The sequence below is a fragment of the Coenobita brevimanus genome, chromosome 6 (assembly GCF_032717465.1).
Source record: "Coenobita brevimanus isolate Jiangsu-jjx chromosome 6, ASM3271746v2, whole genome shotgun sequence".
In the NCBI taxonomy this organism is placed as follows: Eukaryota; Metazoa; Arthropoda; class Malacostraca; order Decapoda; family Coenobitidae; genus Coenobita; species Coenobita brevimanus.
In genome coordinates this window covers 58,711,959-58,735,344 of record NC_136959.1, presented here as the reverse complement: position 1 = coordinate 58,735,344, position 23,386 = coordinate 58,711,959, and the positions used below count along the sequence as shown (strand labels likewise).

The 23,386-nt window shown below is 43.3% G+C and overlaps 1 protein-coding gene across 1 annotated transcript; it reads left to right on the top strand.

The window, feature by feature from the left end:
* The first annotated feature begins 1,091 nt into the window (after positions 1 to 1,091).
* Positions 1,092 to 22,325, top strand: LOC145402088 (uncharacterized). Its single transcript, XM_080274201.1, has 3 exons — positions 1,092 to 1,508; positions 7,886 to 7,931; positions 21,567 to 22,325. The coding sequence occupies exons 1-3, from the start codon at positions 1,099 to 1,101 to the stop codon at positions 22,323 to 22,325; spliced, it is 1,215 nt and encodes a 404-aa protein (XP_080130327.1). The 5' UTR covers positions 1,092 to 1,098.
* Positions 22,326 to 23,386: the final 1,061 nt, after the last annotated feature.

Below are 23,386 nucleotides of genomic sequence, written 5' to 3'. Positions count from 1 at the left end.
CGTAAGAATTCTTGTACAAATTATTCTTATGCCGTGGCGGAAAAAATGGCTAGGATGATAATGCACATGTTCTTCTACAAACTGTTCTTCTGTTTAACTTCACGCACAAAGATTCTTACGCAAAATTATGGTCCTCAAATAACGCACCTCTTCCTCTCTGTCTGCGTTATCAGTGTTTATCCTGCATTATTCATTCATTTCCTCACACTGCCACAACCACGCCCACATTCATTCATTTCCTTCTCCCACTGCCACACCCACGCCCTCATCCATTCATTTCCTACTCCCACTGCCACATCCACGCCAACATTCATTCATTTCCTACTCCCACTGCCACATCCACGTCCACTTTCATGCATTTCCTCTTCATGCCTTCTCCCACTGTCCCATTCAAGCCCACATTCATTCATTCCCTCTCCCACTGTCACGCCCACGCCCACACCATCAGACTGAGCCGTACCCAAAACACACAAGATACCGCCTGGCGGGTTTCTCCTGGAGCGCTATTTACAAACCATCCTTCCACAAAATTATTCTGGCGATGAGGCATAAAAAATGGTAGAAGTTGACTATGTACGTATTCTTCCACAAATTATTCTTGTATGCGGATTCTTACACTAAATTACTCCAGGTTACAGATTCTGACCCAGATCTGTCGTGTACTTTTTTTATTAAATTATTCCTGCATACAGAATTTTTTTTTTTTTCCCGCAAAGTATTCTTGCGAGTAGATCTTTCACAGATTATTCTTGTTTAGTTTCATCTCAAATCATCTTTCTTTCTAGGTGACAGTATAGGATGATGATGATGATGATGATGATGATTCTTTCTATTTGCACATCATTACCACAAAATCATTCATGCACCTTACCTGCGAAGTAATTCTTGTGTGGGTCATCAAACAATTCTTGCGTGTACATGATGATGACCATCATCACCAGGATTATCCTACCCTCTGCTCTTCCAAAATTATACCCCTGTAAGGCAACACCATTATACTCTCAGATCTGTATGCACATTATCATCATTTTCCTAACCCTCGCTTCTCCACAAAATTCTACCACTGACACCACGCTCTTTTGTCCCTATAGGTCTGTGATGGGTATCCTGGAGGAGTGTCCAACTCCTACGCCCGTGTCCGTGGCCTTGGACATGTGTCTTAAGCGCCAGGGAGGGAACACAAGGGACACCAATACCGCCCATCCACCCACGCCCGCCCCGCCCATCCCTGTCCGCCCACACCAGGAGAATGAGGAGGAGCTTGAAGTCGATGTGGTGGACACGGATTCCGAGATCGAGGGTGGGAAGGGGGAGGAGGAGGCCGGTGAGGAAGGGGATGGTGCTGGCGGGGGTGTGGGTGGGGAGGGGAGCAGCGAGGGCGGAGGAGGAGATTCAGGAGGGCCGTCCAAGAGGAAACAACGTCGCTACCGGACCACCTTCACATCCTACCAGCTGGAGGAACTGGAGAAAGTGTTTGCCCGCACGCACTACCCTGACGTCTTCACCAGGTAGGCAGACACTCGCTTTCTATACTCTTTTCACACTAACTTGGCCTAAAGTTGCTGTCTCTCCAATTTCAGTGCTGAGCTGTAACAAGAGCTTAACACCAGAATACAGTGCTAGTCATGAGAAGTGCTAGGAAAGAGTAAGTAAGAGCCATAGCATTTTTTTTTTCTGCCATTGAGCTATGTGAAATAAGCTGCATACGGACGAAAATATGGGCCAGGTTGAGTCGAAAGTGACATAGCTCTCTCTCTCTTTTTCGTCTACATAAAATAATTAGATAAATCATTACCACTGCTTATGAGGTGGTGGGACAGGGATGTCCTCACGTGGTGGGATCGATATAGCTGGGCAGTGGAGCTGCCTGGCAATACAAACGTCCCTCAGTCCCCTCCTGTCCTCGGCAAGAATAGTGGACTGAGGAAGAAGGGCAGCTTCGGCCTGCAGTCCACGAGATTAATGATCTGATGAGCCTATGATCATAACTACAACCCGCACTGTATAGACGTCGTGATCTAGTGGGTTACAGCGTACACAATCGACAGAGAAGTCTAATGTTCGATCCTACCCAAGGGCCACTGACTAACGACAGGAAGGGCTTCAGGTCGCAAAAACCTATACATCCCAACAAAAGTACTCTAAACAGGGGCAGTGCCTTGGTGCCTGAAACAGAGGAGTGAGTGGCGTTGAACTGCACCATCATCATCATCATCACCATCATCATCATCACTATCATCACCATCATCATCATCATTGTATCCACTAAAAATATTAGGCCAAACCGGGGTTTGCACTTGTAATTTACAGCAGTATTCTCCATTATCATCACTATCGTTATCCATCGAAACAGTGATCTGTTTGCATTTATCGCTAACTGAAAATGCTAAAATATTATCCATCATTATCGTAACCAAATTATCATCCACTATCACTACTAAGCACATTAATATTTATTTACATTGTCCATATTATGTTCTTATCCATCGCAATAATACTATCCTTTATCAGATAATCCATAAATATTTTTCTCTCAGTATTTAACGTGTATATTCAACATTAACCACAGTAGTATCCATTATCATCATCCTAACCAATTATTTTGTCAGTTATCGTTATCTATGCTTTGCAGCTAATAAATTGCAGTATTATTCAACACCATCAATATTCAAAACAATATTCGTCATCATTAAAGTCCGATAAATACTGTATATATCTTACCCATCACTCTTTATTAGTACAAACAAATGTCCATCATCGTTATCTGGTCAATCCATCATAATGACACTAATGAACTACGATATTATCCATCATTATTATTATTGTTATTATTATTATTGTTATTCTCACCTGAGCATAAAAATTTGAAAATGTTCATACACTTAATTAGCAGCTCAAGTAAAATTTTGACGAACATTTGAGTCCACAGCAAAAAGAAATAAATAAATAAAAATACAATAACGTCAACCTAATAACATATACATTTTTTTATTTTATTCTCCTTATTTATCAGATTTCATTCACCTTCCGACATGCATTTCGAGCTAAGTGGGATAGATATACCTTTATTAAATTCTCCTCTCCAATGAACCTCTCCTAAAATGTATAAGTTAATCTTGTAGCAGCAATAGATAAACTACAAAGGACGTCATCGAACTGAAGGGCTGAAAAATAGCTTTCTCTTATTATTAAAAAAAAAATTACGCTCGATTCACTTTCCAAATCCAGATTAATGGGAATATTCGTCTCATAAATAATAATAATAATAAAAATTAGTGTTATTTCCTAGGATACTTGGTGGTTATGATCGTTTTTCTTTTTCTTATCTCTTTTTACCTACTATTTGACTGGGAATAAGTGTATTTTTTTTATGGTACTCATGAGGACAGTGATTGATTAAGGAGCATTACCCTGTGAATTTAAAGACCTGTTATTATTTTTCTCATTAAATAACATTAGCCATTTTTTGTCAGCTCAATAAAGCCGTCTCGTAGGACAGGGGCTGGAAAAATAGTCCAATAACCTCCTTTACTTCTAGAGGTTTGGCTCAAAAGAGAGACCGGAAAAAATTTAAAAAATATATATATATAAAAAAAAAAGAAAAGACAAAGAAAGAAAGATGCGTGGATAGACAAAAATACTGACAGAAAGTAAGAAAGTATTTGGAATGCTTAGTCCCCCAGATCGATACCTCTTCAGAATGGATATTAATATGAACCCAACATTCCCACTTCAAAAATCAATCATCCCAACCCAGAGCCAGACTTCAATATGATTCCCAAACAATCACCAATCCAGCGATCTATATTTATGTTCAATCACTAGGCGCTCATTTCTTGTCAAACTTCCAAACACGCAACACCATCGCACACACTTTGATGTGAGTTGACTGCGTGGAGGGTTCCTGGCAATAGAGAGACAGGTAGACACATGGATAGATAGTTAGGTAGATAAGCGTAAATATTAAACAGACAGATAAAGCGATGCACTGTGTTGATGACTGTGTGTTGCATGGCTGCTGGCAAAAGACAGATATGGCGATAGATGGATATGCAGAAAGACATGTAAACTAAACCTCCCCCTTTCCCCTCAACCATCCTCTTCAAACACATTAGATAGACAGACAGAAAAACAGAGAGATAGACATATATGGATAAACCTAGAACGACAGACAGACAGATAGAAAAATAGATTCCTCTTCATCATCACAACTATCCCCTTCAGTCACGATAAGGAACACAACCAATAAGAGCACTATCCCCCCCCCCTCTCTTTCTCTCTCTCTCTACGGATAAATTCTGGGGTTGGGCGTCTGACACTAGATAGACAAACAGAGACCGATAGATACACAAATAGACATTCCTCTCAACTACTACTGAACATAATCATCAATCCATCAATCTCCACTACGCCACATCGCATATTGATTTTGTTGTTATTGTTGTTGTTGTTGCGATTTGCGTGACCTCAACACCTGCACGCCGAGTGTTTGGCTCGTCGCAAGTGTTTGGCTAGCTTCCGCACGCAACCCGCTCTCTCTAACTCTCTTTCTCTCTCTCTCACACACACACGTATATTCACTCACAAACATTCTCTCTCTCTCTCTCTCTCTCTCTCTCTCTCTCTCTCACACACACACACACACACATACACACACCTGCAATCACAAACTGACAGTACACATAGCAAGACTAAAATCGGTCAAAGAAGAATACTCCCAAGGCACTTTAACTGAGCGAATAATTTTGGTGCATATCTATATACTAACCAAGACTGTAATACTTCCCAAAAGGAGGAATATTTCTGAGGTATACAAGTCACTGGTCTTAAAATATAAATCAAGTTACTTAGGCATTCAAGGGATTATTACGGATGTCTCTTACTTAAACAATGACTTAAACAATGACGCACCTGAAGCTTACCTTTCTCCGGTCTTTTCCCCGCGACGAGTAAAATGTATACCGTTAGTCAGGGGAAAATAAGAGGCGTTAGATCTCGTTAATTCAAGGTATACTGTTTTCAAGGTATAATTTTTCTAGGTATACTATTTTCAAGATATGCTGTTTTCAAGGTATACTGTTTTCAAGGTATACTATTTTCAAGGTATACTGCTTTCAAGGCATACTGTTTTCAAGGTATACTATTTTGAAAGTAGACCGTTTTCAGGTATACTATTTTCAAGGTATACTGCTTTCAAGGCATACTGTTTTCAAGGCATACTATTTTCAAGGTAAATTACTAACGCATCGTCAAAAATATCGGCGTAAGGAGTGACTGTCCGGCCCGTATTTTCGTCTGGCAAGGAAGTTCCCTAACACCATTTCATCTGCTATTTATTTTTGGATCTGTGCAGAGTATGGCGCTACTGGAATGATTTACGTAATACAGAAGAGGACAGTAAGGTGCAATAAACAAAATAAATCACTTAGGAAAAGGTTTTAGGGAGCTTTTTCAACCTACGGGCCTCGGAGACATAGGCCAGTAGTCCCGTCGGGTAAGAAGGTTCCCTAACATCTTTTCCTTAACGATTTATTTTCCAAACTACTCATTAATATCCCCTGGTCTGCTTCTTATGTCTTTTCAAAATAGACATAGATTGCATGGCTAACACAAGAATATGGTAACGGGGCAGAATCAGGAATAAATCGGTAAGGATGAGGTGTTAGTGGCTTCCTAACCGTACTCGAATATCGCCCATAATACCTGGCTACCGTCATGCGATTTTTTTTTATTTAGCTGAGGAAGACCACTGAACTTTTCTCTCCGACCTCCCCAATTTCCCACAGGAGCGAAAAATCGACTGGAATTAGCCATATAGATAGATAGATAGATAGATGGATGGACAAACAGACACACAGACAGTTAATTCCTTCCTCGCGGTTATAAGGTAAAGAAAGAATATTTTTACCCCATACTAACCTGTGGGTTCTCCGGTACAGCACAAGACCATACTCTAGGTGGGCAAAGGACGCTCCGTATCGCCTCTTCCTTAGCAATTTAGTTTCCATGTACTCCTTAACATTTTTCCGTGGGTAATTTAGATCGCTTCAGTACGAACACAGATTTCATCAATAACAAACAAACGGACGCTGAGTTATTACGGGCTGAAAAAATCGCTGAGGCTGAAGTGTTAAAAGTCTGCACTGATAAAAACAGGGGAATACTGAGCAATGAGGTTCTGAATAAATCGCTGAGGAAAATGTATTAGGAAGCCACCAGGAGTACTCAAGACTACCATCTAAAGAGTTTTTGCAACATCAAGCAAGGGTAGGTGGTTTGCGCATCGATACGGCGGTGGTGGTGCGCACGCGAGACGCAGATACATCGAAGCGAAATTGCCACTTGGGAAAATAATGCAGGAAATATCGCACTGAGGGAGTTAAGTGCCCGCCTTTGAGCTTAAATTAGGTTAAGGATAAAAAGTCTGGTTGTATGGTACTCAGGGGTTTTATAGAGTGGATTTATGTGGTTTACTTCTGGTATGGCGCTGGAAAGGGACGCTTGCACGAGGTGGCACCGATATAACCAGGCGGTGGAGCTGCCTGATTATACAAACTCCCTTCATCTCCCTCCCTATCCACCGAAAAAAAAAAAAAAAAAAAAAAAAAAAAGGATGGTGAACTGCAGAAGAGGAGCATTTTCAACCTGCAGGTCATAGTGCTCACCTTCATATAAACCTGGGGACTAAGGCGACCACAATTTAGGGTACTATGTTGAGAGAAAAGAGAACGAACTTTCATATACTACTTGCAGTGAAAGCAGTGGCCTTTTCAGAGCTTTATGTTTCTTGGGATTTTACAAGGTTTGCTGTATGGTGCTCGTGGGCTTAATACAGTAGTGGTTTTATGGCTGGTTTGCTTACTGTGCGGGGAGGGACGGACGGAAAGAAACACGCTGAGGAAGTAAAGTGGCCTCGACTGATTTTAAAGTTGGTCTGAAGTTGGATATGGATGAATGGGGCTCGGCGGGTACTCTTCGCGTTGGTGCTTTTCTTGTGGTTAATTTATTTTGCGGTGGCGAGAGAAATTAAGGTAGAGAGTAACGAAAGAAAATATATAAAGTAGCTTCGAGACTCTAACTGTGTTTTAAGGATGCTGGATAATGAGAGATTTAGTGGAAAATACTATACCTTTTTGCCTTACTTTGGCTTAAATTTTTGTCCTTTCGCCGCTAATTTCACAAAGTCAGAATAAGACAGTACTACGGCTCTACATCCATTACATAGCACTTTTTTTTGTGACTAGCATCATATTCTAGTGTTAGTCTCTTGTTACAGCCCATTATTCAAGATGGAGAGATGGAAATTTTAGGCCAAGTTAGCATAAAAGGAGAATAATGGGTTCAGCATCACAGTGAATTATTCGGGCTGCCTCGTACTTGATGAGGTAATAACGTAACATCGTGCTGGCTTTTCACCAATATTGTCTTAAAGAAAAAACGAATATAATGTCATAAGTAACACACACTGACGGAAAAGGTCTAAAGAATTTCACTGTGTTTTTAAAGGTAATGTATTAAAACCTGTGGATACTAAATATATCATGTTACTTTCCCTCTCTTATACTGAAGGTTTACTATAATTTTAGAGAGAAGAGAATATAAGACAAAATAATTCAGAGGGATAACAAAAAACTTAAAAGCTTTCATTGCGTTTGAACCAATATTTAATCTTGCTAAATAAATACTGTTAATTTTGACTATCTTATTAAATTTTGAAAAGGCTTATTATACTTAGAAATTCTAGCAATCTCCATTAAGCCTTTCAGTACGGTAATGTTTATGTATCTGTCTACCTGCCTGTCTGTCTGTCTATATTCACACCAAATTTTTATCATCGTGTTTATGTCCACATTCGTGTATTTCATTTATTTGTTTATTTTTTCAGGGAGGAGCTGGCTATGAAGATTGGACTGACTGAGGCACGCATACAGGTAAATAAATCTTTCTAAATATGAAATCTAGCTATATAAACCATTGAATTTCCCTCATTAACTTATTTTTTATGAAGATATATAATTTTACTTAATTATATTTTATCATTAACTATGACGTTATATTACCACTAGGTATACATTTTCGGACGTAAATTCATTCATAAATTCTCAATAACGGTGAATATATATAAAGCACACAAATACATATTCTTAGACACATGTAAACTTATCATCCCTCTTACTATAATTATATATTTAGACATGCGTATTTCACCATCTCTTGTTAGGGGAAGTTTTGTGGAGCTGGGTAGGCTTTCTCATATTCATTCCAGTTATTGTGATTTTATTTTATGCAAGTATAATAATCGTGTCTGTATTTATATTTATTTTTATCATCTCAATAACTGTGATTCCCCTGTACATAACAGTTACGCGTCTATACTCCCTGTGTAGTGTAATTATAGTCTTAGAATTTAGGAAGGTGTATCAACCACGTGTGAGTGTTGAGAAAGCTGGGGTAAAAATCTGCATTCATTATTTAACTCAGTAACCAGCCAGTCTATTTTCATTATCTTGGTTTGAAAAGATAGGAAAATTTAGCTTTCAAAAATATTCCTTATAAATTACAACTGTCCATTATCTTGCAACATGAACCAAAAATCCGGAGGTTGGTTAATTCCCCCTTCTGACACTGAGGACTCCATATCTGACACGCATCCCTACAAATAATGAATCTCGTTAGCGCTGTTCTTGTGTCAGTTGGAAATTCTAAAAGGAACCTATTTAATCATGTCAATTATATAGCATTCGCATATTTACACCGCCAATCAGCACACCATCCAGGTAATCATCCTCCCATAATGAAGGTCAGGTTGCTAATTGGGTGAAATGTATCGTTCATGTCCCCTGGAAGACCCTATACTAACGAAGGTAATTACGGTCCAGGTGTTGGATGTCACTGCAAAAAACACAGCCACATCTCACAAATCAACACACTGCTTTATTTCACACTACCTTGTCTCATACTGTCACACCTCATTCTCTCTCTCTCTCTCTCTCTCATACCATGTCACCTCATAATACCACACTCACAATGCAACACCTCATGCTGGCACATTTCACAATATTACACCTGACATTCCTAGACTTCACAATACCAAACCCCACACTACCTCACTTAACAATACCACACCTCACCTTGCCACACAAAATACCATCACAACAGACAATACCACACCTCACACTGCCATACCCCTCACACATCACATTACCACAACGCACAGTCACACAGACACACACACACACACACACACACACACACACACACACACACACACACACACACACACACACTCCACAACACCAACCAGACTATGAAGAAAATTGTGATTAATGTGATGGAAATGAGAGACCAGACTAACAATCACAACCTGCACTGCGTTATTAAATTACAGAACACTAAACGAAGATAAATGAAACGTGAACCAAGTGTGTGTTCTGGTAATGTTCATTCTGGGAAGGATCATTTTAACCCCTTCAACTCCACGACGCTTTTTTTTTTTCTTTTTGTTCTTGATGTTACCAGACAATTTCAATCAGCTTAGAAAAATATCCCATAGTCTGTCTTGTCATCTAACAAAATTGGGTCACTCTCATAGCTTGAATACTTGATTGCATCTCCTTGGTTACTAGTCAAATCAGCCTACCAATCTATCTACAGCTGGCCATCATCTGAGCTGAAAGGGGTTTGGAATCTTTGTCAAGCTAGAATAAACGTGCTATAGTGGTGATAGGGTTAGTGTAGGCTAGATCTAACTCCCTCTTGTCTGAAAAGCCTCTCATGAGCTGAATAAAATAGTCTGGAGATAGCAAGGATAAAATATAAGACGTTAGTGTAGTGTATCAGTATTAAATGTTCTCTCTCTCTCTCTCTCTCTCTCTCTCTCTCTCTCTCTCTCTCTCCCCACACACACACACACACACACACACACACACACACACACACACACGCACACACCAGTCAATCATACAGTCCCTGCACTGTAATCTCTCCCCAGCTCAATATATCGCCTCAGTATACCCTGTCATACTCGCGCAATGCATGACACACAAACACACTCGTACACCACAGGCAGAATAAAAGGCTGGAGGGATGATCCATGATTCGAATCCGTAATCTTCCTCCCTAATGCAGACGGAGGAAGGGTTCAAAATGGCCAACAATTTATTAACCTATTCTGATAGATGATGCATTTTTGTACCTTCTTCTTGCTGCCTCTAGACGATTTCTCTCAGCTGAAGAAGAATCTCTATATCTGACTGGTTTAATTGAAGGCGTGTGAACCCCTTCTGTACGACGTTGTTTGTATATTTTATCCCTGTTACTTCCAGACGAATTTATTCAGTTAAAAAAAGTTCTCTCTTAGTGAAGGGTCTACTGAAGCCTATATCTAAACCCTCCAAAAAAAAAAAATACAGTCTAATAACACGAATAAATAAATAAATAAATAAATAAATAAATCCAGTTAAAGGGGCTAAAGAGGAACCCAGACTAACGCTCATAAAAATAACCAACACATTTATCTTGACAAGCGTCCATATGACATCAATACACGAGGCTGAAAAGGCACATTAAATAGCCCACTCAAACACTTATAATATCAAAGGCCAATTCACTAGGCTAATGGCAATATATATTTTCAATGATGCCACGGCGAATGAGTGTAATATCGGCGCAATATCCGTTAAATATCGCTTTAATATCGGGTCTTTCACTGGTAAAAATTGTAGCTTCAGATTCCATGACAGAGACGTATTGGTTTCATAAAGGGTCGTGCATATTAATTTGAGACCATCTGGCGTGGCTCTCCTATATAGTAATTAACAACGTCTGGCTGAAGCATTAAGGGAAAAGGGTTCTGGGGAGGTGACTGGGGAGAGAAGTCATAATGTTGGTGATGATGGTGGTGGTGGTTCCAAATCTCACAGTGTTAATGATAATAGTTCTCTTCATTATAGTTCCAAGCCGCACAAAGCTGTCGATTAGTTTTCCTTTATAACAGTTCAAATCTCAGAATGCTATCAATTATCTTATCTTCACCATAGATCGAAATTTTGCCATTTCACCCATTATCTTTCTCCTTTATGGTTCAGTTCTTATCTTTATTATCATTCAAATGCATCACTTCATCGATTACCTTTATCTTCAGCGCTTGCATGTTTTATATCCCCAAACCATCAATAGCAAACACCTTTTCGTACCCCGAGCCTTTTTAAGGTCAAAGCAAGGTCACTTAACTCTTGGCCAGGTGTTCCTTTATGCCTAGTTCTTGTCTGTGAGGTTGTGGAGTGGCTGAATCACGACTCTCAGGTCTCTATGATTCACCCACATCTGAATATAATCGTCTAGCTTTATCGGGAGCAGAATCTTGGGGTTCTCCCGCCATGAGTGTTGATGGTGATCGCATTAACGATATTAGGTTTCTGTGGCACATTCTCAGCTCACAATAATTGTTTGACGTTATTCTCTCTACAGTATCTTCTATCCCTAAATCAACTACTAGGAACCTTTAACCATCCTCTCTATATCCATCAACCATTCAGAAATCACTGACCCAGCGTTCTTACTATTTCCACTAACTCTATTACTGATCCAGGCTTCTATTATTCTACCTCTAATCACACACTAAGAATCATTAACCGTCCTCTCAAACTACTCCCATCAACTCAGAAACCAACAATCAATTTCCCTCAGCAATCTCCAACTGCTCTATAATCCCTATATTTGATCCAGGCTTCTATCATTCCATCCCTCGTCCGATCCATCCATCCATTCTCGCTACAGGTGTCAGGGTTATAACGAGCACACCTGTTCTGGCTAAACAGGTGTGCCAAGACTTGTACCCCGTCATTATTGTTTTTCGTTTATGTGTTGTGAGGTACAGACGGCCTTTTTGGATACGTTGTGTACTTCATTGTTCTCTCTCTCTCTCTCTCTCTCTCTCTCTCTCTGATACCCCAACTTTCACTCCTCTCTCCACTTCTCAAATCACCTTCTTCACCCAGTACTCTCATCCCTCCTTCCCAACACCTTTACGAAAGCTCACAAGCAATTCTCCTCCATTCCAATAACTCCTCCACCTACTCCTCGTCTCTCCACACCTCCGTCTTCCATCCAGTCCCATAATTAGCTTCACAAAACCCACTTTCTCCACACCTGGGCATTTCCTCCACCTTCATTTGTTACTTCCTCATTATGTGACTCTGCACCTTGGCATTAAGGGCACTGGCATCCTTGCTCACTGGCACTCCGATAAGGTTACCGCTGATGATGATGATGATGATGATGATGATGATGATGATGATGATGATGATGGTGGTGGTGGTGGTGGTGGTGGTGGTGTTGACGCTGCCCCACGGAAATGAACGGGCGCAGAATGGACCGAAAATATAGCCCGACCTGGTGAAATATAGCCCGACATGGCGGGAATTCGGGTGCTTCTTGGATCTGATAAAGTCCCTTGCTTATTTTTCGGACTCATTCGTGTAATTCCGTCGCTCGAAATTACCTCCCGCGGGAATTAGGAATGAATTTCGTCTGTAATAAGCTCGGGGTACATTTACAGAAACAGATTTATCGCACGCTCAGTATTTTCACCTCTAAATTCGTGGCTATTTGAGTCAATGATACTCTTTGTGGGTAATATTGACGTAAGACCTCCTTCCTGTACATTTGGGGACATGATATTGTGGTCACGGGAGGTCCCTTGGCACTTCTTCGTGACCAGTATTTTTATTTTTGCTTTCAGCACGTACCGTATATATTGTTCTCCTTTCTCCTCCCTTCTCCGCTCTTCTCTTCTCTTATATTTTGTTCTTTTCTTTTTAGGCAAACTATGTCCGTGTCAAAAAAGATGTCAGGTACTTACGGGAGGATATTATTTAAGTGCAGTATGAAAAATAAATCGCTAGAACTAAGGTGTTACGAAAACCTTCTAAGCCAACAAGAATACGGGCCACTGAATTAACCTGTAGGTATATATTTACGTCACTGCGACCGTCTGGACACGCGACAAAGAGACCCTTTCCCGAGAATTTGCCATCAAACTGTATTTTAAGCAACGTCCCCAAAAGAAGACCCACAGCTGGTTATTTCTGCCATGTATGCCTTGGAAATGACAGGGGCCATATCTGGGAATCTGTTGCCAGGCGAGTTTCGAGAATTTAGCATCCTCTAAACTCAGTAGGTAGTTTTTTTTTTTTTTTTCCCGCGGAAAGAAAGAATCCAAGGCTGAAACTCCGCAATGCGTGTCTGTCCCCCCCACAAAAATAAAAAAAATGAAAAGAAAAAAGAAAGGTAAACTCAAGAATCATTAATTTTCAAATGCTTGGAATGTAGGTCACAGGCAACGGACAAGACAGACTGAGGAAGACAGTTTCTGAGTTGGCCGGTTCCATACACTAAAGACAGGGAGGAGCGGGAGTCTGTGGCCGTGTACAAAGTTAACTCTCTGGCTCCTGTGGGTCCTCTCACCTTACATAGATCCCCTGACGTTAGCAGGAATAAAAGAAATAGTTCGTACTCTGCGATCAAAAGGTCAAAATAAGGACAGCTGTATCCCACTGTAATCATGTACATCCTTAGCCTATGTACTGTACTGACAAACGCACACTTTTTTTTTTTTTTTTTTCGAAACTGACACTAAAATTACTCCCCAACTTATATCTATCAATACAACTTTTTTTTTTTTTACTTCCTCCCCTACATTATGACAGCTTATTTTATTTTCTTCTTATCCTTTATCCATTATGACCCCTTGTTTAATTTGCTTCCTATTCTACCTTTATCATAACACCCTAACTCATTTTCTTCTTTCCAAACTTCGCCATCTTCTTCTCTCGTGTACATCTACGTCTCCAAGTCCTGAGAGAATGGTGTGAAAGTAGGTGCCTGATGGCCTGTTGACGGTATTAGGAAGACTGGCAAACCCGACAGACGTGTCATTCGCATAAAAAAATAGTGCCCCCTAATTCTGACACTACGCCAACACCACCTCCACCGAACTGACACCGACACTACCTCTCCATGACTGACACCTACACTGCCTCAGACGGACACCTACACTCTCTCTCCCTGATTGACACCTACAGCACCTCTTCATGATTGGCACCTACAATTAACTATCTCCCAGTAATGGATGCCTACACTACCTCTCCATTTCCCCTCTCTCGCATCCTTTTTAATTTCTCTCCCATCATCTCCTCTGCCCACCTTTCTCCTCTCTTCTACACTTCCATTTTTTTTCTTTCATTTTTTTTTCGTGTCTCTGCTCCTTCTCCTCCTTTCTGTTTTCCACCCTGTTTTTTTTTTTAATCTCTCTCTGTCCCTCCTCCCTCTCCTCCTTCTCTTCTCTCCTTCTTCCACCCCTCCATTTCTTCCTTCCCTCCTCCCTACTGATGGTGTTGGCGATACCTGGAGCCCCTTGAGGCGTGTCCTTGCCGTAATAACACAATGCCCCCTGATTCAACACAGCCTGCACCCAACTGACACACAACACATAATACTGTACTCTCTCTCTCTCTCTTTCAATTTTACTCTACGGGAGGGGGGGGGGAGACCTTCTTGCTTTTCTGTTCTTCTTCAACTTAAAGACTATTTACTTTAATCATAGTCTCAAAAGGGCTGTTAGGTTACTGGCGTTTGCTTTCCTTTGTACTTCTTTTTACTCAGTGATGTTCAAGATGCCAAACCCGTCACGCGTGTCCTTAGCATCCTAATCCCACCAGCATTCAACACGACCTCTCCTAATCCTTGCTGATAATCCAACACGACTCCCCCTAATCCTGTCACTAATCCAACAATACCCCTCCTAAACATGACACTGATCCAACACAGCCCCCTAATCCCGCCACTAATCCAACACGACCTGTACCTGACTGACACATGGCCTTAATCATCTCCCTCCTTCCCACCTCCCTTGTAGCTTACTCTCTCCTTCTCCTTCTCTCCCTCATCACCTCCTTCTTCCAACATCATCTCTCCCACTCACATTTTCCTCACCCATCTTCGCCTCTCCCCATCCTTTTCTCCACCCATTCCTCTATCTCTCTTTTGTCTTCAATCTCACTCCCCATCTTCTCTTTCCATCATCTTTTCTCCCACCTTCCTTTCTACCAAAATTTCCCTCTCGCCATCTTTTCCTACTTCCCTTCCTCTCTCTCTCTTTTCTTCCACCTCCCTCCCAGCTCCTCCTTTTCCCCACCTACAGCTTTCTCCCCTCCCCCATGCCCCACCTCCCTCCTCCTCTACCCCCCATCTAACTCACCTGCCCTGTCCTTGATTGACACCTGGCACGCCTGTATTACCTGCTCTGATAGTGTCGTAATGAAGGGGTGGTGTCGCGGCCTGCCCATGCCTCCTTATCGCTGTAAATTAAACGTTAATAATAATAAAGGTGATGTTATAGAGGCAAACTACTGTCTTTTCTTCTTTTCTCCATCTTATTTTTTCCCTTCTACTCCCTTCTCTACCGATCTCCTCCGTTCCTCTCTTCTCTCTCTAACCTCTCATCCTTTTTTCTGTTCTGCGTCTCTTCTCTTCTTTTTTCAACCTCATATCTTCACTTATCCCTTCCTCTCTCCTCCCCTCTCCTTTCCCTCCTCCTCTCCTCATTTCTCTCTTTTGCCCCTTCAATTCTCCATTTCTAAACATAATTTTCTTTAATTTTCTTGCTCTCTCCCCGCCTCCTCTTCCTATTTTACTTCTATTCTTCTCTTTTCCTCTCCTACCCTCTTCTCCTTTCCTCCTCTCTCAGTTGCCCCCAATCCACCACCATCTCTCCTTTAATTCACCAGGCCTGCTCATACCACGGTCTCGCTCTAAACTTACGGCTAATAACAAAGGCGACAATAGAAGCCAACCACTGTCTTTCTCAGAAGCGTGGCGGGTTTGTGCGTTTGTTTTTGCTGAGTGTTGGAGTTTTCTGGGCCTTGTTTCTCGCTGTGTGTGTGTGTGTGTGTGTGTGTGTGTGTGTGTGTGTGTGTGTGTGTGTGTGTGTGTGTGTGTGTGTGTGTGTGTGTGTGTGTGTGTGTGTATGTAATTCACCGGGTCGGTCAGGATCACTTGATGGTCGTGATCGTCAGCTTTTACCCTCCCGGAAGGGAGCTGAGAGCTCATATAGTCCGATCTAAGGGCAAGGCTGTGACCTTCACACACGCACACACCCGTCCCCTTGCTCAAGGAGGACAGTAACCACCCACTTCGTCAGTGACACTTTTCGCAACCTGAGCGAGGCGCGAACTCCCGTCCACCAGTTGGCAAGCGAGAACGTTACCACTGCACCAGCGAGCGGTGTGTGTGTGTGTGTGTGTGTGTGTGTGTGTGTGTGTGTGTGTGTGTGTGTGTGTGTGTGTGTGTGTGTGTGTGTGTGTGTGTGTGATAAAGGAAGAGCAAAGAAATAACAAACTGTAGTTCTCGTGATTGCAAAATTATAAAAAAAAAAAATCTTAGATCACTGTTATGCTTGCTAGTTATTGCCAGTTATATCATACATTGTATGTGTATGTGTGTATGTAATGATGGTGCTGTATGTATGTATATATGTATGTATGTATGTATGTATGTATGTATGTATATATGTATGTATGTATGTATGTATGTATGTATGTATGTATATATGTATATATCCTCTCATATCCAGCAACGCAGCCATTCCGGTATCCCCATCCCTAACCTCTTTTCTTCGTCTATCTCTTTCCCCCACAGCTAATATGGTCTTTTGCTACTATATCAAATGAACACAACTGTGCCGCTTCCCAATTACACGGGGTTCATTAGCCACCTCCGTGCTCCATTCCGTGTGCAGGCGGCGATGGGGAGGCTGATAGGAGGGAGAGAGTAGCTGGAGAGGGGGAGGAGGAGATGGAGAGATAGGTGGAGGAAGGAAAGAGACAGTCAGGGAGGAAGATTTGGATGGAAAGAAAGGGAGGGAGGGAGATAGAAATAGAAGAATGGGAGGGAAGAAAGGAGAGATAGGATGGAGAGACTAGTTAGAGGGGGAGGGGAAGGGGGCAGAGAAAGGTGGAGAAAGGAGTGAGAAAAGTAGAGTGGAAGATTCGACAGAAAAGTGAGGGAAAGAGAAAGGCAGAGGAGAAGAATGGAAAGGACGAAAGGAAAGATAGAATACAGCACCTGACAGGAGGGAGGGTGCCTGGAGAGGGGGGACCGATGAGGGGCAGAGAAAGGGAGAGGGGAAGAATGGGCTGGAGAAGTTGAGACAGGGTAAGATGGTGTATTTTAAAGAGAAGGAGAAAAAGCGAGAAGGAGAAGAGATGGAGAAAAAGGGAAAGAAAAGGGGGGACAGGAGGAAGGCGAGACAGTACGCCTGTAGGATCTGATAGTGTGCTGACTGACTTACACGCCTGCTGTATGGAGAGTGGAAGAGAAAGAGGAAGGAAGGAAAGACTAGAAAGAAGGGAAGACGGGAAGAGGGGACACGAGGAAAGGAGAAAGACGTGGGAAGACGAAGAAATGTGGGTCGCTAATATCATCTACTTACTGTTCCACTCATCCAACAAACAATTCATCCATCAAATCAATATTTCTTTGACCCTAGTACTCATCCTCCCGTCAAATCGCTGTCTAATCATTTTCTTCAGGTATCGATCCACCCATCCATACAGCCATCGACTTATCACTCCCCAGTCCCCTACATCATTCACACTCCATCCCTCATCACTTAGTCTATCCCCATCACCCAGCCACCTCTACACACTCCCCATCTCAAACAACCCTCACTCTTTTCCACATATACACCCACGCTTATTTACTTCCCAGGGCTCAAATCACGTGTATACCAGCGTACAGAAGGGGTTAATGACAGGTTCCCAGTGACTGCGGATTACTGCAACGATTAACTGGCCTACTAATACCTTCAACATGTGGTTTAATTATGAAGTACCTCTCTATATATATGGATGGTAATTAACCCTATCATTTCGAGTGGTCTTTTAGATGAATAAAAAAAGTTTGACGGTAGAAAGAGATTAAGTACATCACGCAATAAGTTTCTTATTTTTTCATTTTTTTTTTACTACTGCTGCATACAGGAGAATTTATTCAAACTAGATATGACCTCTCTATGCAAATTAACGTATGCTATATTAATTGAGCTAGGGAGATTATTTGTATTAAGGGAGTTATTGATGGATGTAAATAGCCCTACCAACCCAGAAAGTCTCTGCTAAGCTATTTAAAACCGTCCGAAGCTACCAAAAATAAAACAGAAAATTCTTCATCGGTTTGAAGGGATTAAGAACAGTAGTAGTAATAGCAGTAGAAGTAGTCTTTGCAAACTCAGGCTCATATGAAATGTGAACCCGGTGGACTACAGGCTGAAGTTTTCCTCATCCTGCAGTTCACCATCCTTCTCTTGGGGGACAAGGGTATAGTTGAGGGGCGTTCGTATAACCAGGTAATGAAACACCACATGAAGGCATCTCCATCCAGCGTCTTAAGAAATTCACAGGTAAAGCATGGTAAAATCGTGCGTCATTAGCCGAAACAGAATGCCATTAAGGTACTTCTCAGCTAAAGGGATGAGGGTGGTGGTGGTGGTAGTGGTGGTGGTAGTGGGCTTGCGTGTGAGAAGCCCTTGGCTTGTGGAGTGTAATTTAGATGTCCGGGCTGGGAGCTTCGTGAGGCGGCTGTGAGATGCCCTGGCTACTCTCTCACCCTTACCTACCTATACTCCTTTCACGTTAACTTAGCATAAACTTGCCATCCCTCCATCTTGAAGGCTGAGTTCTAGTGACGTATGAACACTAGAATACAGTGCTAGTCAAACAGAAGTGCTAGGGAGGGGATGCAAGCCGTAATATTATCTTACCCTGCCACTGAGCAAAGGGAAATAAGCTACAAACGACAATGACCGCCAAGATAAAGGGGAAACTTGCTGCTAACTCCATCCCTTAGCTAGCACAGATCGCAGACGGGAGGGGGAACTTACTGCTATCCCTGGTTTCTCTAGTATCGTATGTTACAAGGTTTACTTCAGTCTAAGATCCAGAAGGTGACTAATTGTAGTGTAGAGAAGAGTACAAAGGATTACAAAGGAAACCAACAAGCAACAGTTCTTTTGGTTCTTTCGAGGCTGTCTGTTATAGGGTAGGACTAACGTAAATATTCCATGAGAAAGAGACAAGGATAACAAAGCAGGGAAGTGTGTAGAGGAAACCGATCAAGCGCTATATAGAACAACAATGTACATACTCATTTACATTTACTGGATTTCACGCTTCCCTTCGCACTTCTTAAGGTACAACACTACCAAGAGTTTAGAGGCGGTTCTCTCATTATGCAGTAAATTAGCGTTGGTGCGGCGGCAAGAGTGGCGAGGCGGCGGCGGTGGTGGCGGTCACAGACACAAGCTAGGACGGAGAAGGTGGTTGCGTGGCGGGGCGGGTGTGTCGAGGAGTGGGGTAGGGCAGAATGGGGCGGGGAGGGATGAGGGTAAGTGTTGTAGGGCAGAATGGGGCGGGGAGGGATGAGGGTAAGTGTGGTAGGGTAGAGTGGGACGGAAGTGTGGCTTCATGAGGTGGGGTGGGGCGTAGCGGGGCGGGTTTGTAGAGGGATCTGGCGGGGAAGAATGAGGCGGGATGTGGTGGGGCTGGGCTGGGCGGGTGTGCGGCTTGATGGGGCGGGGTGGGGCGAGCCGGGGCAGGGCGGGTGCGTGGCGGCGCCGCGTGTAATCTTCCCAACAGACGGGATATAAGAGGTTTTATTGGCCTCGAGAGGAACATCGCTCAGACAAATAAAGTAGGCAGAAATTAACCTGTCATAGGAAATTAAATTTTCTCCTGATATAGCAGTAATGATGCTAGTAAGTTAGGGCAGCGCTTGTCTGCACGGCTGACGAACGGCTGGGAGACACGCAGACCCCGGCACACCCTGTTGGTTGGCCTCCAGTGGTCTGCCCCCGTATTTATTAACTCTTATAAGCTCAAGTCGTGTATAAGATTGCTTGCCGATTTCCTTTTACGGCTCTGAGACCCTTGCTTATCTGCCTAATTTCACATGACAACATATGTTTCTATGCTGGCGAGGAACGCCTTCATGTAGTAGCACCAATATGACCAAGCGGTGTGGCTGCCAGGCTATAAGAACATTCCTTAGTCCCCTCCCTCTCCCCCGACGGGAGGACGGTGGACTGATGAACAGCAGCTCTGGCCTGCAGTCCACCGGGTTCACGCTCAGATGAACTTATATTTACAACAACTATTACTACGACTACTATTAAGTGTTTCTGAAAATTCCAGTACACTTTGGATATGTGCAGGGTCCTGTTACTTATTTTTGTAAGAGCGCTTGAATATGTTAGTCGTCACTCAAACAACACTCATACATCTCACAATCAAAGTAGTGTAAACATCGAAGTGACAAAATACGAAAAACAAAACGATCAGTAAAAAAAGGTTAACTGTTATGGAGACCTGTTTATTGTCAAAATTTGTTGACTCCTTTAATGCGACACCTTCTCTCCTCTGCCTGGCTTATACCGTATGAACCGCCTCCCCACCACACCACCACAACCGACCACCCTATATCACATGTTGTACCCGTAAATACATCAGATTAAAGTGTTCGTTAAGTGCACCAGAAAGGAAGAGGTGGTGGTGTGCAGTGTCGGGTGGTGTGAGTGTGGGTGTAGGTGAGTGGTGTTCTGGAGTGAATGGTAAGAATGAGACTGTAGGAGCAGGTTGTGTGGAAACAAGTGCAGGTGGTGGTGTGGGTGTAGATGTTGTTAAGTGTGGGTGTAGATGCAAGTAAATAGTGTTGTGGAGTGGCTAGAGAGGGTGAGAGTGTAGGTGCAGGTGTGAATGTTGGTGTGAGTGAGTGTGGGTGTAGATGGTGTGAGTGAAGGTGCAGGTGTGGTGGAGTAAGTGGTGAGGGTGAGAGTATGGGCATAGGTGTAGATACTGTGGGTGAGGGTGTGAGTGTAGGTGTGGGTGCAGCAGCCGTCCTATTCGGTGGTGTGGTGTGGTGTGTCATGTCTCGGGCTAATAACTTCCCCGATGTTATTACGTCCCAGCCGCTCCAGGACCGCTCGCCGGGATTAGCAACCATAAACAACACTGTAATTGATATATGTCTAACGCACCTCACCCCGTCACACACTTTATACGCTTTTGTATTTTATTGCTGCTAGGACGAATTTAGCTAAAGTTAGATTAGTAGAATGGAAGACTGCCTAAGGGGTGGAGGGGGAGACCAAGGATGAGATGGAGGGATGGAGTGGAGAGAGATATGAGAAAGGGTTGTGAGTTACAGGAAGGACGGTCAAATCACAGAGGACAGGGCGACGTGGAGGCAATTTGTTTGTGGCCACCCCTTATGGGATTAGGGCATCTGGCAACGGATAGACAGACAGATAGGTTGATACGCAGATAAACAGATTAGGAGAGGCTTTTCGAAATGGAGGAGTTAGATGTAACGTTCGTTTACCCCAAGTTCCTTACAAAGTTTAACAAAATCACTTGGACGTAGCAAGAATTAATAGAAAATGTGTCACCGGATCTTAAAAGTTTACCCTGTCTGCCAGCAACTAACTTAACTTCGGTTCTCTCTTCCGGCAGGTGTGGTTCCAGAATCGCCGCGCGAAGTGGCGAAAGCAAGAGAAGGTTGGTCCGTCTACACATCCGTACGGCGCCTTCCCTCCGTCAGCGCCCCTTCCCCTCCAGAACCCGTCCCTGCCACCCACCATCTCAAGCCCCTTCCCTCCTGGCCTTGGGTACCCCCCAGGCCCGCCACCGCCTTCCGCCAAGCACCTGGATCCCACTGCTATGTTCCACCCTGCCCGCGTCCCTCCCCCGCACAACCCCTACCTGCCACCCACCTCAGCAGCCGCCGTAACAGCGGCCGCAGCCGCCGCAGTTGCCGCAGCCTCTGTCTCCCAGCCCCTGCTACCACCTGGGTCACCCTATGTGCACCCCTCCCTGTCAATACTGCGTGATCTGCCCTACCGACCCCCTGCCCTTGCCCCACACCTCCTCCCCTACACCCCCTCCTTCACCTCTGTGCTGGCCCAGTTGTCCCAACGAACCAAGCTGGAGGCACCTCACTACCTCACCAGCCTCCAGCCTTATCTCCCTTCCCTCACAGGCCTCCAGACCACCGCCTCCTCCCTATCCTCCTCTAGCCTGGCGCCCTCTCTCCCTTACTCTCCCCCCCTCACCGGGCCCGCTGGTCTCCAAGCGCCCCCCCTCCCACCCCTCACCATCCGCAGAGACGAGGCAGAGAGACGCCAGGCATCTCTCCAGGACTTGCGACTCAAGGCCCGAGACCAGGAGGTGAAATTGGAGTTGATGCGGAAGGCGGGGGAGATAACGGCGTAAAAAGCCTAAAGACGAATCCCTAAACTATACATAAGTCTTGTTGTATAAGGTTGATGGTTTGTATTTTTATCTTCACTCATACAGCCACCAAACATTTCACAAGCAAACTGAATAGTGTAAAAAATATGACCAAACATTATTTTTTCTTCGTGTATAGGAATGCTGATTGCTACGTTTCTCTTCACTCAGTACAGCTAACAACACACTTCACTACCAAACCGTGAGTGAACGTTAATGTGAAAAATACAGTCAAACATAATGATTTCTGAAATAAATGACTGCTTCACAGACCTGTTTGTTGTTGTGAAGGTTGCCACTTATCTTCGTGATGACTGGCAACTCTCACTACCAGCCAGAACCAGAGCTGATTGTATTAGTGGCACTGTCCCCCTCAACCTGTTGATGGTCGCCCAGTGCCAGCCTCAGACACACACACACACACACACACACACACACACACACACACCATTTACAAGTCTCAGGAGGCTCCACAGTGTATGATGTATTCTAGTGTGTATTGTAGTGCAGGTTGTACAGTAATTAGTGTATTATAACTATCCGTCCGTGCACGTCCGTCCTTCAGTATACCCCTGTTCCGTCCAGGTTTTTGCCTTATTGTGTATATAGGGCTTAGGGATGCATTGAAGATGGAGTGGGAGACTCCGTAACACATCTTCCTTAGGGTTGCAACTATGATTACTGATGCAAAGTATGTCAGTAATAAAATAATACATATACAAGACAATGCCAAGGGGTAATATGCAGTATAAATCACTAAGGAAGAGGTGCTACGAGGCCTCCAAAGCCATCTAGAATACGTCTCCGTGTCTTGATCATCACGTGTTGTGTACTAGAAGCCAAAGCCACATTCATAACCCACCCTGTATATAACATCCACAAAAATAAAGTCCACAGTGAAGGTGCCTTATGTAACTTTATTTCCATCCTACACACGGACGTTCCTCCTCATTTACCATTTGACGTACTGGTAATTTTGTCGATGAGTTGTAGTTAGGATTCCAGAAGCTTGAATGGCGAGTGAATGAGTGTGTGGCCCATTT

Coding starts and splice junctions, on each gene's coding strand:
- LOC145402088 (XM_080274201.1), top strand. CDS start 1,099: ATGGGTATCCTGGAGGAGTGTCCAACTCCTACGCCCGTGTCCGTGGCC. Junction 1,509..7,885: donor TACCCTGACGTCTTCACCAG/GTAGGCAGACAC, acceptor TTATTTTTTCAG/GGAGGAGCTGGCTATGAAGA. Junction 7,932..21,566: donor TGACTGAGGCACGCATACAG/GTAAATAAATCT, acceptor CTCTTCCGGCAG/GTGTGGTTCCAGAATCGCCG.